This window comes from Scomber scombrus, chromosome 11, assembly GCF_963691925.1.
Source record: "Scomber scombrus chromosome 11, fScoSco1.1, whole genome shotgun sequence".
NCBI lineage: Eukaryota > Metazoa > Chordata > Actinopteri > Scombriformes > Scombridae > Scomber > Scomber scombrus.
Window position 1 is genome coordinate 20,549,148 of NC_084980.1, and position 15,121 is coordinate 20,564,268.

The 15,121-nt window shown below is 36.3% G+C and overlaps 3 protein-coding genes across 3 annotated transcripts; all 3 read right to left on the reverse strand.

Moving 5' to 3' along the window:
• Positions 1-1,010: 1,010 nt before the first annotated feature.
• On the reverse strand, positions 1,011-1,982 carry LOC133990050 (chemokine XC receptor 1-like). The gene has a single exon (XM_062428230.1). It carries the CDS (start codon positions 1,980-1,982, stop codon positions 1,011-1,013), a length of 972 nt encoding a protein of 323 aa, XP_062284214.1.
• Positions 1,983-4,778: 2,796 nt separating this feature from the next.
• Positions 4,779-8,894, reverse strand: LOC133990051 (chemokine XC receptor 1-like). The gene is made up of 2 exons (XM_062428231.1): positions 7,994-8,894; positions 4,779-4,933 (listed from the first exon to the last, which is right to left on the reverse strand). Exons 1-2 carry the CDS (start codon positions 8,892-8,894, stop codon positions 4,779-4,781), a joined length of 1,056 nt encoding a protein of 351 aa, XP_062284215.1.
• A 2,839-nt stretch (positions 8,895-11,733) lies between these two features.
• LOC133990052 (chemokine XC receptor 1-like) lies at positions 11,734-12,786 on the reverse strand. Its single transcript, XM_062428233.1, has one exon. It carries the CDS (start codon positions 12,784-12,786, stop codon positions 11,734-11,736), a length of 1,053 nt encoding a protein of 350 aa, XP_062284217.1.
• Between the last annotated feature and the right edge of the window lie 2,335 nt (positions 12,787-15,121).

Below are 15,121 nucleotides of genomic sequence, written 5' to 3' on the forward strand. Positions count from 1 at the left end.
TTATATCTACATAGGGAGAGGGTCATCTTCTATGGAGCACAACATATTTTACTGCCTTGTTCTACGGTAGCCCAGAACGGACAAATCAAAAACACTGGCTCCAGAAAGGGGCCTTTCTCATTTTTAACATCTAGAAGTGCAAGCTGCAACCTCACTGCTAGATACCACTAAATCCCACACACTGATCCTTTAAATCATTTCTATTGTCATGTTACAGATTTTTTAATGTAGATTTGGAGTTTTAATGTTACATGTTCTGTATGCTGCTGTTAATTATTCAAAAAAGCTTAATTTTCATTTCATGATTTTTTTTTTCAATACAAAAGGCACTCTTCCTCTTAGCTACATAAGAAAAATATATTCAAGTGTTTTGTTTCTTTATGTGTCTTCTTTCACTATGTGTTAGTTTAAAAAAAAAAACGTACAGACTTTCGAATGATTCATCAGTTTGTGTCTGCTCTTTACTGGATTTAGTAACATTGGCCAAACACATGACTTGTCCACATCCTGAAAGCCCTTTCTAAGCGAAAGCCTACTCTTTGAAAATAGTAGTATTTAGGTATTTAAGTAAGGTGGCCAAAATGTTAGAATGAAATAACTCTATGAATTAGTTCTACACTGCAGTAAAAGTTCAATTTTTTTTATTTCCACACCTGCAGCTTTAGCGTTTATGCCCATCGTCAACCTCATCATTTTCTGCCTTTCGGGTATTAGCATAGAATTAGCAGATGTACCAGCCAAACTTGTATCAATGGTTAAAACAAATAAGTGAGAACAGCTAGACTGGATTTATTAAACTATATGTAACAGCACAGCAAATGCAGCAGTAAAGCATTTCCATAGATGATTGTAAAAAGTGATGCAATGTTTTGAACATATATTCACCATTTACTTGGCACATTTAAAAATAATAAAATAGAAATTAGGCTTACAAATTAAAACATTAAAACAAATTAAATAAATACAAACCATATTATATAAGATTATATACAGATGTAATAAGTGCATTTCTATATGCATTTTAACTCTAGCATATCAGTAGCATTTTGTGCTATAGGGGCAGCTTTATCTATGTTCCTACTCCTGATATTATCATGGTGTAAAAAATTCAACAGATGTCCTCGCAAGTTTTGTGAGAGCATATAGAGTAGAGGGTTCAGACAGCAGTGTGAATATGCAAGTATACGACAAATATTATAGGCGATATTCCAGCTTTCCTTTGCATCACAGCTTTCGGGTTTATACAAAGTTTCAACAAAAAGTAACACATGGTGAGGTCCCCAGCAGATGAAGAAGGCCGCAACAATGCATAAAACTGCCACCACAGTCCTAAGCCTTTTTTTGTTTGAAACCTGCACAACTGTTTTGAGGATGGCAGAATAACAAAAAATAATGATGGCAAGTGGGAGGAAAAAAAGCAATGACACTTGGAGATAATAGCTCAGGTTAACATCAGTATTATCAGACTCACAAGTTAATTCATCATCATCAATTGCGGATTCCTTCACTTTGATGGCATCACTCAGGGATGCAGTGACGCTGATGATCCACGCAGCTGCACAGACACCCACTGCACACCTCTCCCTTACAGGTTTGCTCGGCCACTTGTTCAACACCACTGTTATGAAACGATCCACAGTAATGGCAGTCAGTAAAATGGTGCTGCTGTACAAACCGACATAGTAAGCTGAAGTCAGAAATTTGCAGGCAAGGTCACCAAACACCCAGTGGTGCAGGTGGTCGACAGCCCAGAATGGAAGGGTGACAGCGAAGAGCAAATCTGAGCAGGCCAGGTTCAGGACAAACAGATTTGTGGCATTTTTCAGGTTCCCGTGGCAGACAAGAACAACTAAGAGGAGACTGTTTCCTGTGACACTGATGATGAAGATCACAATAAAGAAGGCAGCATTGACAGTTGAAAAGTCCATCAAATCACAAAGATATTCCACTTCGCCAGAGTCGTCTGTACTGTTGTTCGCCATTATAGATTATCTGGGAAACATGAGCACAAAACTAAAATTGACCAAATGTCATTAAAACTTGTGATCTCTCACAATGTAATTCCTAATAAAGTGTTTAAAAAATAAGAACATTAAGTAAATAAGTTACCCAAAAATATTGAGAGTAGTTACAGTAAGTACCAAGCCACATACCTTGAACGTCTGTCAAGTCTTGTGCTGAGTTTGCACTGTGATGGAAATGTTGTGTTATTTCAGAGAAACTTATGGTTCCTCTTTTTTGTTTCGCATTAAGTCAATGATGGTGCAATTTGAGTCTGAATGTACAGTCAATACAAACCTTTCATGGCATTACCAGAAAACAGCAGTGAGGCTTATACTATTAAACAGACACCCAGGGTTTAAATTCAATAGGATCTGAGTTTATTCAACTGTAAAGCATGGCAATAAAATGAATAGGATCTGAGTTTATTCAATTGTAAAGCATGGCAATAATGATGACATTGTCAGGTAGAAATATACAGAAACAGTAACAATAACAATATAATAGTAACAATAACAGTCTAACTGACCAAAAACAAAAATATTTACTTAAAAGGATTCAAGATTTCTCCTGAAAACAATCAATGAGAAAACATAAAATAATGAATTCAAAACGTATTTATGTAAAAATGCAGTTAGAGTGAATCACATACAGACATATTGTTTCCATACAATGCATAATTAGTGTGTCGACAAACATTTTGATACATAGGACTCATTGCTAATAATAACATAGCTTTATAGATTGTAGATAGGCAGACTGAATGAAAATAAAATAAAAACAGATGAAAACATGGATTAAACACTGTATATTATATATGACTGTGGTCAGACGAAAGCCTCATACATGTAACTTGTCAGCTATTACAGTAAGGAAGCCAATATTGCTAGACAAGTGTTGGGGCCAGATTTGTTTTTAGTGCAGGCAAAAGAGCTGAGAGCTAATAAAAATGTTTCAAGAGCTAACATACATGTACACGCTATTCCAACTGTTCAGATAACTCCAATCATGTAGATCTGTACACTTGTACACTTTTTCAACCGTTGTCATGCTTTTACCAAAATAAAACTGCCACATCTTGCATTGACGACAAATTTTGCCTGTTACGTCCTTGCTGGGGTATGTGGTCAAATGCTTGCGTCTTAGGCCACCTCAGTGAGTGGTTTGAGTGATGCAACAAAAGTTGGGATATTGTTCTCAGTCTCTAGTTGAGCAAAGTGTGTAGAGACTGACTGTGTACAGATATGAAGCTTAGCGAAAGTTCAGACAGGAAGACCATCTTTTCGTATGCTCACGTCATAGTTTTATTTCTCATTCTTCGGTCATTCTGATCCTTCTCACAGCTCAAGTCCCAAACATAGAATGTGTTTCACTAGCTTCTGTGAGTCAATTCATCGCTCACATTGGAAAAGAAATAACGTTATTCTTCTTTTCACTTCATTTTAAGACAAATTGGTGTCCTCTACAGTGTCTGCTATTAGGGTTATAACCTTTGCCATTTTAATAGAGTTATACATACATTTGCTAGCACATAAAAAAATGTCTCTCATGAAAAATTTGTGGTGCACATTCTGATGTCAGTGCAAAATAGTTTTGTCCACATCCATTGTGTGTCACCCATGCCCTCCTCTCCTGTCATTTATCTGCTGTGTAAAAAAAATGTTTTAATGACTTAGTCTTCTCTGTCTTGCTGTTACACTGAACTTGCATCTTCTGTCAAGCTGTGATATTTTAGACCTGATAATGTAGAACTTGGGGCAAATGGTGTTTGTTAAAGGCTGAAAACTATGATATTACTGTTAAACTAAAGTCCTTATCTAGACACGGAGAGACCTAGAGATTGAGTAAACTATCCGACATGCTGTTGAGTTAATCCAAATTTAGATTTTTAGTCATGTGCTGTATTCCAAATGGTAAATGTGATTTTAAAGGACCGGTGTGTAAGATTTAGTGGCATCTACTGGAATTCAATTAGTGTATAATCCCATGAAAATAAGGATCTTTGTGTTTTCACTACCTTAGAATGAGCCTTTTATATCTACAGGGAGTAGGTCCTCTTCCACTGAGCCTCCATTTAGACAAGTTTACACAAGGACTGTCAGTGATGGCAACTATCGACTATTATAAGAGTTGGATTAAATTTTGCTGAATCCTAGTATGTAATGTCAACTGAACCCTGCAATTCAAACCAGTGACAAGCACACAGACAAAAATATCTGATGTGAAATAACAGTACAATAATACAAACCCATTGGGCCCCCTCACAGGCAATCTTGACCCTTTCCACCAGCACTCACAAATTATCAAAAAGGCAGGCATTAAGAACCATACACTATTGTTAGGGTCTGACAAATGACTTTACCACGTTCATATGACCCCACCACATTTTGTGAACAACCGGGTGGTCAGCCTTCAATCAAGGCCTCCCAAATGTGATGTCATGGACTGCCAGAGGATCGTTCGGGTAATATTATGTATGTGTGTGTGCTTTCATGCGGTCCATTGTGCAGTTCCAATTATTCTCATTTTACTGCATTTTTGTTCTTGTTTGTAAACATGAGAGGATGAAACCAATTTCATCGTGCCCAGTACATTGAGTACTGCCTGGTACTACGTCACAACCCTGCTGCTGCATCCTAACCTGCTGTTAGTGTTAGCTAGTGCTAAACGGCAAAACACTAAACGCCAGTGCTAAAAGGAAACACACAGAACTTTATTTTAAAATACTTACATCTCCCTTGCTTCAGGTTTGTTAAGGGCAGCTGGAATTGATCCTCTCAGGAATAGTTTGGTAGCCAGTCCTGTGTGATGTACTGACCCAGGTTGGTGAAGCAGTCTGACAGGAGGTGCAGGTCCAGGTTTTTACCAACTGTAGCTTGGACGTTGCCATCAGAAATAAATGTAGTCCGCTCAGCTCTTCTATCCTCTGAGGCTGGGGGTTGATGGAGTGGTTTCGGGTTTTTTTCAAGATTTAGTTGGCATAGACGCCTTTATTTATCATTAGACCGACAGGAAACATGGGAGAGAGAGGGGGGTGTGACATGACATTTTCTGGTGGGCCCAGTGTTACCTGTGAACTTTATTTAGCTCAAAAATTGTTCTTGAAAATGTGACTGTAGTCCATCTGATTTGGTTCAAACTTAGCCCAAGATAAACATCTTTTTTGAACTACATATACAGCCATGAAAATAAGATTATAATGCAGAAAGTGGGGAAATATATCTCTATGAAAACATGTGTTGTGTAAACTATAAAAATATCTATAAAAATATGCAAGACTTTCCTGCTGCTTTATGACACACTTACATGCATGCACACCATTGATGTATTATAGGGCGCTACTGCTCAGGCATCAGCTGATTTTTCCCACTAGCCACTCGCGGTATTGCTGCAAAAAATCCCCCTGCAGCCCAAAAAGCATTTTCCCCATTGTAAAAGAGACGTTTGTTAAACTGTTGATAGGACACTCGAACAGCAGACAAGGTAAATTATGACTCTTTCTGTGAACTTTTGATCCATGGAGGTCTTACAGTATATGTATAAAATCTTCCTCGAGCAGAGAAAATCAATTTTAAAATCAGTTATGTCATCACACATATTCAGTGGGCCACATAATGCAGAAGTAAACCTGGAAGCTAGAAGCTTTCTTTGTGCCAGCTGAACAATTCTTATAGTACTGCATGGGGACCATTTTAGGTCGTGATAGGACCCACCGGACTCTGACCGTGGGTCAGGAGAAGTTATCTATAAGAACTTCCTTTTTGACATACACAAAATTTTGAGCCTGTGTGTGTTGTTTGGAAAAAGCAACAGTTAGCTGCTGCATAAGATGATCAATGTGCTGTTTCTTTAAGTCTTATTAATAATTATTGTCACTGTAGTGTATTGTGGTGAAAGTGTGTCCTTAAAATATGAATTCAATACTTGTTGACTTAAATAATGACGTCTTTTTTTAAGAGAACATTCTGTACTCAGTAGCCATCCTACTACAGGGATTTGGATGAGACACTGATACTTACAGGTAAGATTTTAAGGTTCGTTCAAGTTTGCATTAGTTGGGCTACAAACCAATAGCACAAAACTAAATGATAGTCCAAAGGTAAAGTTAAATTCAATTTAGGTGGTGCATGTTGTTTCTGGCCTTGATTTAAAAAAGGCAACTGTACATATTATGGCTGATTACTTCCACTTCCCCAATTAATCCACAAACGCAAAAATGCTAACAGTAAATTTTGCTTGTAAGCAGATAAGCCAAATACATATTTTGCATTTTCAGGACTTGTTGATTAATGAAGACATGATCAGCCATTACTTCTTCAAGTAGTGTATGTAATGATTCTTCAACCACTGCCTCAAAAACTATATTTTTAAACTGAAGCAAGAATTTAGCCTTTACTAGTTCTTTGTTTTTCTCTTTGTCTTCCTTAAGGCCTACCATAAGAACCACCTTAAGGTGCTGCAGAAGACAGTTGAAACCTGTGTTGTAGATACCCTGAAATATGCTCCCCACCGAGGGAGTCAGGTCAGTGTCATTTGTTAAACAAAAGTTAAAAAACTAAATAAAATAAAAACATGGTCTCACCACATTTTCCTTTTGTGGAAAACAAACAAGCAAACGTAATTCATGAGAAGCTGTCATGAGATATTACATGCTTCCATAGAGGTGGCATGTATGAGTATGATGCACAGTGCACAGTTTATTGGTTTATGTTTGGGGTCGTATTGAATGAATTTCTGTTTCAACAAAATGATATTTGGGCACACTGATATGCAACCAATAAGAATGTGTATTGATGTTATGTATTTTTTTGTTTGGAGGAGAAGTTGACTGAAGTTGGCTACAGTGACTCTGCAGTGTCACTGTAGCTCACTTAGCTGTGAAGTATATGAAGGTTTAAATAGAATATTCTGGAGATGATAATGTATGTTTTCAAACTAATTTTCATTTGTCAAAACCAAAAAAACTCCTTACTCCTTTGTCAGAAAAATCACACACATCAAAACGTCTAAGCTGCCTTACCCAGGTTCATTTCTCTTTTTATTAATTACTATTTTATTTGTCTTTTTTTAGTTGTAAAAAATAAATAATTTGAATAGTATTATAATGAAGAATTATTTACGACTGAGTCCAGACACTATCCTGTTGTTTTAACAATCACAATTGCTATTGTAGGTTTGTGTGAGAATGGAGCATATATGAAAGGCAACAGCGCCCACTATTTATGTGTAGTTGCACCAGCAGGGACTTGGTTCTAGCAGCTGGTTGCAGCTTAGAAGAAAAAAAAAGACTTTTTTTCCATTTCAAACTTTAATTTGATTTGGATTTTTGATCCATATTCTTGAATTTTGAATCCAAAGGTTTTCCATTCATTTCTTACACAACTAACTTCATAAAATGAATGAATAAATATGTGGTAATTCAGTGAGGTGACAAAATGTCAAAGAAACTTAACCTTGCATGCAGAGTAATTAGAGATATAGCTTGTTTGTCTCAGCAATATTATTTCAGTTTGTTCTGTTCTAAATCTGACATGTCCAGTTTTACTAAGTCTAGGTTTTTCCAAGAGAGAAGCACTTACACTGCATAATTTAAAATGCAACCTAATGGTTTAAATGGTGAAGAACATGATGTTGACAGTTTGTGAAAATGAATTTCCCCATGGGACAATGAAGGCTATCTATCTATCTAAGAAAACAAAAGAAATTAGAGCAAATACAATGGATTTTATTCAAAAATATGTAATAGCACAGCAAAAGTCTTTCAAAAAGTCTGGCAAATGCAGCAGTGAAAGCATTTCCATAATTTATCATACACAGTGACATGCTTAGCTTTTTAAACATTTATTCACCATTTACTTTGCACATTTTAAAACATTCAGATTTAAAAAAAAAATGATAAAAATTAATGTCTAATTGGATTGTAAGTCCATCATAACTACAGATGTTCGTGGTCTAATACCTGAATTGCTAGTAACTCTCTCCATGTTCCTACTCATGACATTATCACAGTGTAAAAAATTCAACAGATGTCTTCGCAAGTTTTGTGAGAGCATATAGAGTAGAGGGTTCATACAGCAGTGTGAATATGCAAGTAAACGACAAATATTATAGGCGATATTCCAGCTTTCCTTTGCATCACAGCGTTCGGGTTCATACAACGTTTCAACAAAAAGTAACACATGGTGAGGTCCCCAGCAGATGAAGAAGGCCGCAACAATGCATAACACCACCACCACAGTCCTAAGCCTTTTTCTGTTTGAAAACTGCAGAACTGTTTTGAGGATGGCAGAATAACAAAAAATAATGATGGCAAGTGGGAGGAAAAAAAGCAATGACACTTGGAGATAATAGCTCAGGTTAACATCAAGATCATCAGACTCACAAATTAATTCCTCATCATCAATTTTGGATTCCTTCACTTTGATGGCATCACTCAGGGATGCAGCGACGCTGATGATCCAAGCAGCTGCACAGACACCCACTGCACACCTCTCCCTTACAGGTTTGCGTGGCCACTTGTTCAACACCACTGTTATGAAACGATCCACAGTAATGGCAGTCAGTAAAATGGTGCTGCTGTACAAACCGACATAGTAAGCTGCGGTCAGAAATTTGCAGGCAAGGTCACCAAACACCCAGTGGTGCAGGTGGTCGACAGCCCAGAATGGAAGGGTGAAAGTGAAGAGCAAATCTGAGCAGGCCAGGTTCAGGACAAACAGATTTGTGGCATTTTTCAGGTTCTCGTAGCAGACAAGAACAACTAAGAGGAGACTGTTTCCTGTGACACTGATGATGAAGATCACAATAAAGAAGGCAGCATTGACAGTTGAAAAGTCCATCAAATCACAAAGATATTCCACTTCGCCAGAGTCGTCTGTACTGTTGTTCGCCATTATAGATTATCTGGGAAACATGAGCACAAAACTAAAATTGACCAAATGTCATTCAAACTGTGCGAATGCCTACAACCGTTCAGCAATTTCTGATGTCCTAAAAATCATTTGCACTTCCTTGTAAAGTCTTACAAAAAAGAAGAACATTTAAGTACATAAAATACCTAAGAATATTGAGAGTAGTTACAGTAAGTACCAAGCCACATACCTTGAACGTCTGTCAAGTCTTGTGCTGTGTTTGCACTGTGATGGAAAAATTGTGCTTATATCAGAACAACTTAAGGTTCCTCTTTTTGTTTCGCATTAAGTCAGAGATGGTGCAATTAAAGCATGTATGCACAATGAGTCTAAGCCTTTCAGGACATGACCAGAAACAGCAGTAGGGGTTATCTTATTTCAAACACAGACACAGCCATGGTTTAAAATGAATAGGATCTGAGTTTATTCAATTGTAAAGCATGGCAATAATGATGACATTGTCAGGTAGAAATATACATTATATACTGTAACAGTCTAACTGATCAAAAGCAAAAATATTTACTTTAAAAATGAATCAAAATATCCCCTTAAAATGTGAAAACATAAAATAATGAATGCAAAAATGTTTTATGTAAAAATGTCAAATGTAATGTATTTAAAATGAATCACATACAGATATTCAGTACAATTTATCAACATGCATTATGATACACAGGGCTCACTGTTAATAATAACATATACAGTTTGATAGGAAGAATGTAGGCTTGATAGGTACATTGAGCTAAGAAATAAAAAATACATGAAAATATGGATGAAACAATATTTTATATATAACTTGTCAGATGAAAGCCTCATGCATTAGTATGTCAGCTATTACACTAAGGAAGCAAGTATTGCTTGCATGCTGTGCAGGCTAATGGGTAAATATAAAAAAGAGTAGTCTTGCAGTACCAGACAATCAGAGATATCTCCACCTAACGATCATCTGAGGATGTCTAAATGCAAGGTAGGTATTTGAATGGCAGCGGCTAAAAACCCTATGCCCTCCACATTTTGTCAAGGACATTTATACCAGAAATGAAGCTCTCTTTCTCATTCCTCTCGGTGAACTGTATTTCCCTGCTCCAATATGAATTGTGTTGGATTTTTTTTAACTATAATTGTTTCCACCCAGTTTTACAACGAAAGCTGGGAGATTGTCCCCAGTCTCTACTTGAGCATTTAGAGACTGACTTATGAGAGTCTCTGTTAGGAGCTCTGTGAGGCTGTATAGCTCAAAATGGTTTGAACTAAAGGCTAACGTCAGTATGATAACAGCTCACAATGATGATGCTAAAATGCTGTGGTTGAGAAGGTTTAATTCAATTTGCCATGTTTGTCCTTATCATGCTTTTCTCATTGGTGTTATTTGCTGCTGCAGAAAATGCAGTTAAAGCCTGCTGGCTAAGGTGCCCAGTTTAACCCACTCTGCGCTGGCTCTGCCATTTGTTTGCCAATGTGGAGAATGATGACACCCATCATCACGGGTTGGCTTGACTTGGTGGCGCAGCTAAAGTGGAAAAACCCAGGCTAATGATTGAACCTCATTCATTAATTTAGCTTGTTCTGCTGTACTTTGTGTTTAGCTCAAAGCACTGGCGTTGTGCCTGTCTTTCACAAAGCCACTGTTAATCACCAAAATATAGAAAATATAGAGGGTATAGAGAGCAGAATCCTGAACATAGCCTACCTTCTGTTTGTTGATGCAATCGCTTAATTTCTGAAAAATGTTGCGTGTTCCTATTATTAATTTCATTTTAAGACAAACTGGTATCAGGTTATTTGAGATATATATTCAGATTTTTTAAGAAAATAAAAAATACATTTGTTAGCACATAACAAACTACATCTCTCATGAAAAATGAAAAATGGTGCAGATTCTGACGTCATTGTAACAGTTTGGTGGCACACATCCATTGTGTGTCACAAATCCTCTCTTCTCCTGTCATTTCTCTGCTGTCTAACAACTTTTATAAAACTATTTGGTCTTCTCTGTCTTGTTGTTACACTGAACTTGCCTCTTCTGTCAAGCTGTGATGTTTTAGCCCCGATAATATAGAACTTGGGGCAAATGGTGGTTGTTAAAATCTGAAAACTATGATGTTACTGTTAAACTTAAGTCCTCATCTAGACTCAGAGAGCCCTAGATATTGAGTAAACCATATGACATGCTGTTGAGTTAATCCAAGTTTTGATTTTTAGTTATGTGCTGTATTCCAAATGGTAAATGTAATTTTAAAAGGACTTGTGTGTAAGATTTTGTGGCATCTAGCAGAACAGACATGGCACAAATGGAATACAATATTTATAAATAGGTTTTCATTAGTGTATGATCACCTGAAAATAAGAATTGTTGTGTTTTCACTACCTTAGAATGAGCCTTTTATATCTACAGGGAGTAGGTCCTCTTCCACTGAGCCTCCATTTAGACAAGTTTACACAAGGACTGTCAGTGATGGTAACTATCGACTATTATAAGAGTTGGATTAAATTTTGCTGAATCCTAGTGTTTTCGTTACCTTAGAATGAGCCCTTTATATCTACAGGGAGCAGGTTCTCTTCCACAGAGCCCATTATGTTTCAATAGTAACCCCAGAATGGTCAATCCAAACAATGGCTCTAGACAGGGTCTTTCACATGGCCCCTGTAGGATATTCTTTATGCTGGGAAGGGGAGGGTGAGAGGAGCGGCATTAAGTTGATTGCAGTCTGCAATCTCACTGCTAGATGCCGCGATATCTTACACACTGGTCCTTTATATGTTTTCCTTCTTTTGTAACAGTAACCAGAAGTTCAGGTTGTACTTAGGCTCTCTATATGAACTACATGGACAACTCTTCACCACCAGTTAGAGATGTGATTGTGAGTCGGCTGTGTCTACTGCGGATGCTCGTGTTTTTGTGACCCCAGCTCTTCATCATTTTCTTCAAGTGGTTTTTGAATTTAACCCCAACAAACACATAAAACACAGGGTTAAGACAGCAGTGTGAGTAGGCAAAAAAACTACTCACATAAATGGTGTAATACTGTTGTTTGTCTTTTTCACAAGCTCGAGCTGCATCTGTTGAATTAACAGATTCTTTTGGAAAATAATAGAATGAGTTTAGAAAAAGGACTATATTGTAAGGTCCCCAGCTTACAAAGAAAACAACCATTAGAATAAAAATAAGTTTTAAAGTTTTGTTCTTTCTTCTTTGGGCAGTAGGCCTCAGCAGCCTGTATATGATCAGAGAATAGCAAAAAACAAACACCACAGAAATCACTAAAAAGAGAATATTTTGCTGGTAGATTCCCCACAACTTCGAGTTAGAATTAATGTATTCACAGAGATTCGGGTCTAAGTCAGTGTTGACTTTGGTGAAGACGAAGGCTGGACTGGCAACCAGGATACTCACAGCCCAAATCATGACAGACGCCAGGACACTGTAGAAGCCTTTGGTAGACACAATGTCAGAAAAAGGATTCATGACAGCTACGTAACGGTGAACAGTCATCAGGATGAGGATGATACCACTGCTGTCGAACCCAATGAAGAAGACGAAGTTAACTATTTTGCATGCAGGCTCCCCTAAAGTCCATCCGTACATGTGGGAGTAGGCCCAGAAGGGCAGACCTGCGGTGAAGAGGAGATCCGACATAGCCAGGTTCAGGATGAAAGCATTTGTGAGGGATTTGAGATTCTCATACTTGGCCAAAATCACAATGACCAGGATGTTGCCGAACAGACTGAGGATCACCACAATGGAGAAGAACACTGGAATGAAGATCGCTGCAAACTCATTCGTGCTTGTTCTGTCGCATATTTCATTTTCATATTCAACCGTATAGTATTGATCATCGGATGTGGTTGTGCTGTTGGAATCAGTTGCAGCCATTTTTCTACAAAGGAAAATGTAAATAAAAAACAGCATTGTTAAAGGGGTTAAATCAAATAGAACAAACTACACATACCTAATTATACAGAGTACAGTGTATATTTACATTATGTGTTTCATAGACAAGTATAAAAACTTTATTGGGCAATATGAAACAAAATACATGATACTGCACCATCTTAATTTCCAAGTGCCTCATTTCGCTCAAATGACAAAAAACATATTTTCTCTATCACTCAATTGTATCTAACGATGTAGATAATTATGTATTTATTTGCTTGGGCTATGTGTACAAAAGTGAATGGACTCTCAGTTCTTGTGCTAACAACATTGTACTTCTACATTAAATTAAATATTCATGCAAACTCAAAGTTAGATTTCAGGGGGGGAAAAGTATTATTTATTAAAAGATTAGCACTAATTTGTTAAGACAGGTGCATGGAAATAATGTCAGTGATGGCAATACAACTCCTCAAGTATTATCAGAGTTGGATTATTGATTAACATCACGTTTGTCAAACTGAGCCCTACAATTCAAATCAGCAAAACGAATACAGAGAGAACATCTCTTCTCTCTGTGTGACATAACAGTACAGTAATGCAAACCCATTGAACCCCCTCACAGGCAGTCTTGACCTTTTCCACCAGCACTCACAAATGATCTAATGGGCATGTGTTTTAGCATCTTTCACAGTAAACAACTTATCATTTAAACAAAAAGAACCACATGACTCCACCACAGTCTTCTTGCTCCAGTGAGGCTGCAGTTGAATGCACTTTGAAATACATTTTTAAACAATAAAGTACCATGCCAACATTTAGCTCACAGAATAAGCTGTTCTAAACATCAGTGTAATTTTAGGACCTCTGGCAGTAAAATGTTCTTATCTTGATTTATTGTGCAATGTTTATGTACTACATTTGTTTCCTCTCAGTTGACTTTGTGCTGTTATAAAGCTGTGGCAATGTCACTGAGATGCCTTTGAATTTTCCACCTGAGTGTGTTCATTAAGGACACCAATGCAGATCATAAAAAAGGTCATTAGCAAAATTTAATTTCAAGAAATGTAAGCAATTTTAAGCAAAAATCTCCTTTCATAAAGAGAGGTGCCATTACTCAGAATAACCAACAGGCCTAACTGTGAAATGTTTATAGACTGTTTCTTTGGAAGAAAGTAATACTTATTTCCCCCACTTTGTACTTTCATGGCCCAAATTTAATGGAATTTCAAATTTTCATGGTTAAAATACATCTCTAAAATGTAATAGAATCAAGACAATACTGCATAATAAACATATTTGTAATGTGAGACCTCCACCATAATATATGACCTAGAAAAATGGAAACATACTGTACCTGCACAAAGGTAGTGAACACACCAGTCCTTGCTGCAAATATTTGCAAAAACTCAGTGGGAATACTTCCTTAAGTATTGACCACCAAGGTGTACAGAAATGAAACATGATTTGGTTTCAACCGTGCATGTGACATGGAAATGAAATTCCCCCACACTGTTATCTGTTTTTATCACTTATCATTTTTATCTAAACATCAGGGCTACAACTAACAATTATTTTCATTAATATTTTATTTAAATATATTTTATTATTATGATAATTATAATTATATAAAATAGAGATTATTATCCTAATACTAATCAATTAATTTTCTTCCTATAGAGTAATTGATTAATTAAAATATATATATGTTTTTAGATAAGTTCTGGTTTGGAGCTCCTGAAGAATCTTAAATATTCACTGACTCGTAGTTTAGTATAGACATATTTTAAAAAATCACTTTGTTAAATTGTTCTTAAATTGTTGGTTGGTTTATGTTTCTTTCTTTTTTTTAATGGACCCATCCATTTATTCCTTTTTATTTTCTTATCTGAATGTCCAACTGATTCTGTTGATGAAATTAATTAAACATTATTGAAAACCTAAAACAAAATAATAAATAAGACATATAAATATACAACAAAATAAAAAACAAAGATCAAATAAGAGAATATTAAAAAAAATATATATATATATGTTTTGTTTTTTTCTACAACAAATAGTAAAATATGTTTTGTCGTGTATTGTTTTCTTGCATTTTGATGCTATTCGCAATTTATTAGTCTACATTTTAAGGTTGTAAGATAAGACAAGATAAAATAAGATAAGATAATTCCTTTATTAGTCCCGTGGTGGGGAAATGTACATTATTAGCAAAGCAAAGTGGGCAGTAAAGATAGAAGAGCATTAATAAAAAAGAATAAAGAACAAAAATAGTAATAGTAACATTATGCACAAGAATAATATTGATGTTAAGTGATAATATTCCTGAGTTTGA

Bases quoted from the DNA above. Each gene is read 5' to 3' on its own strand.
- LOC133990052 (XM_062428233.1), bottom strand. From the start codon at position 12,786: ATGGCTGCAACTGATTCCAACAGCACAACCACATCCGATGATCAATAC.
- LOC133990051 (XM_062428231.1), bottom strand. From the start codon at position 8,894: ATGGCGAACAACAGTACAGACGACTCTGGCGAAGTGGAATATCTTTGT. The intron at 4,934-7,993 runs GTAGGAACATGG...ATCAACCCCCAG, and splicing joins ACACTGTGATAATGTCATGA to CCTCAGAGGATAGAAGAGCT.
- LOC133990050 (XM_062428230.1), bottom strand. From the start codon at position 1,982: ATGGCGAACAACAGTACAGACGACTCTGGCGAAGTGGAATATCTTTGT.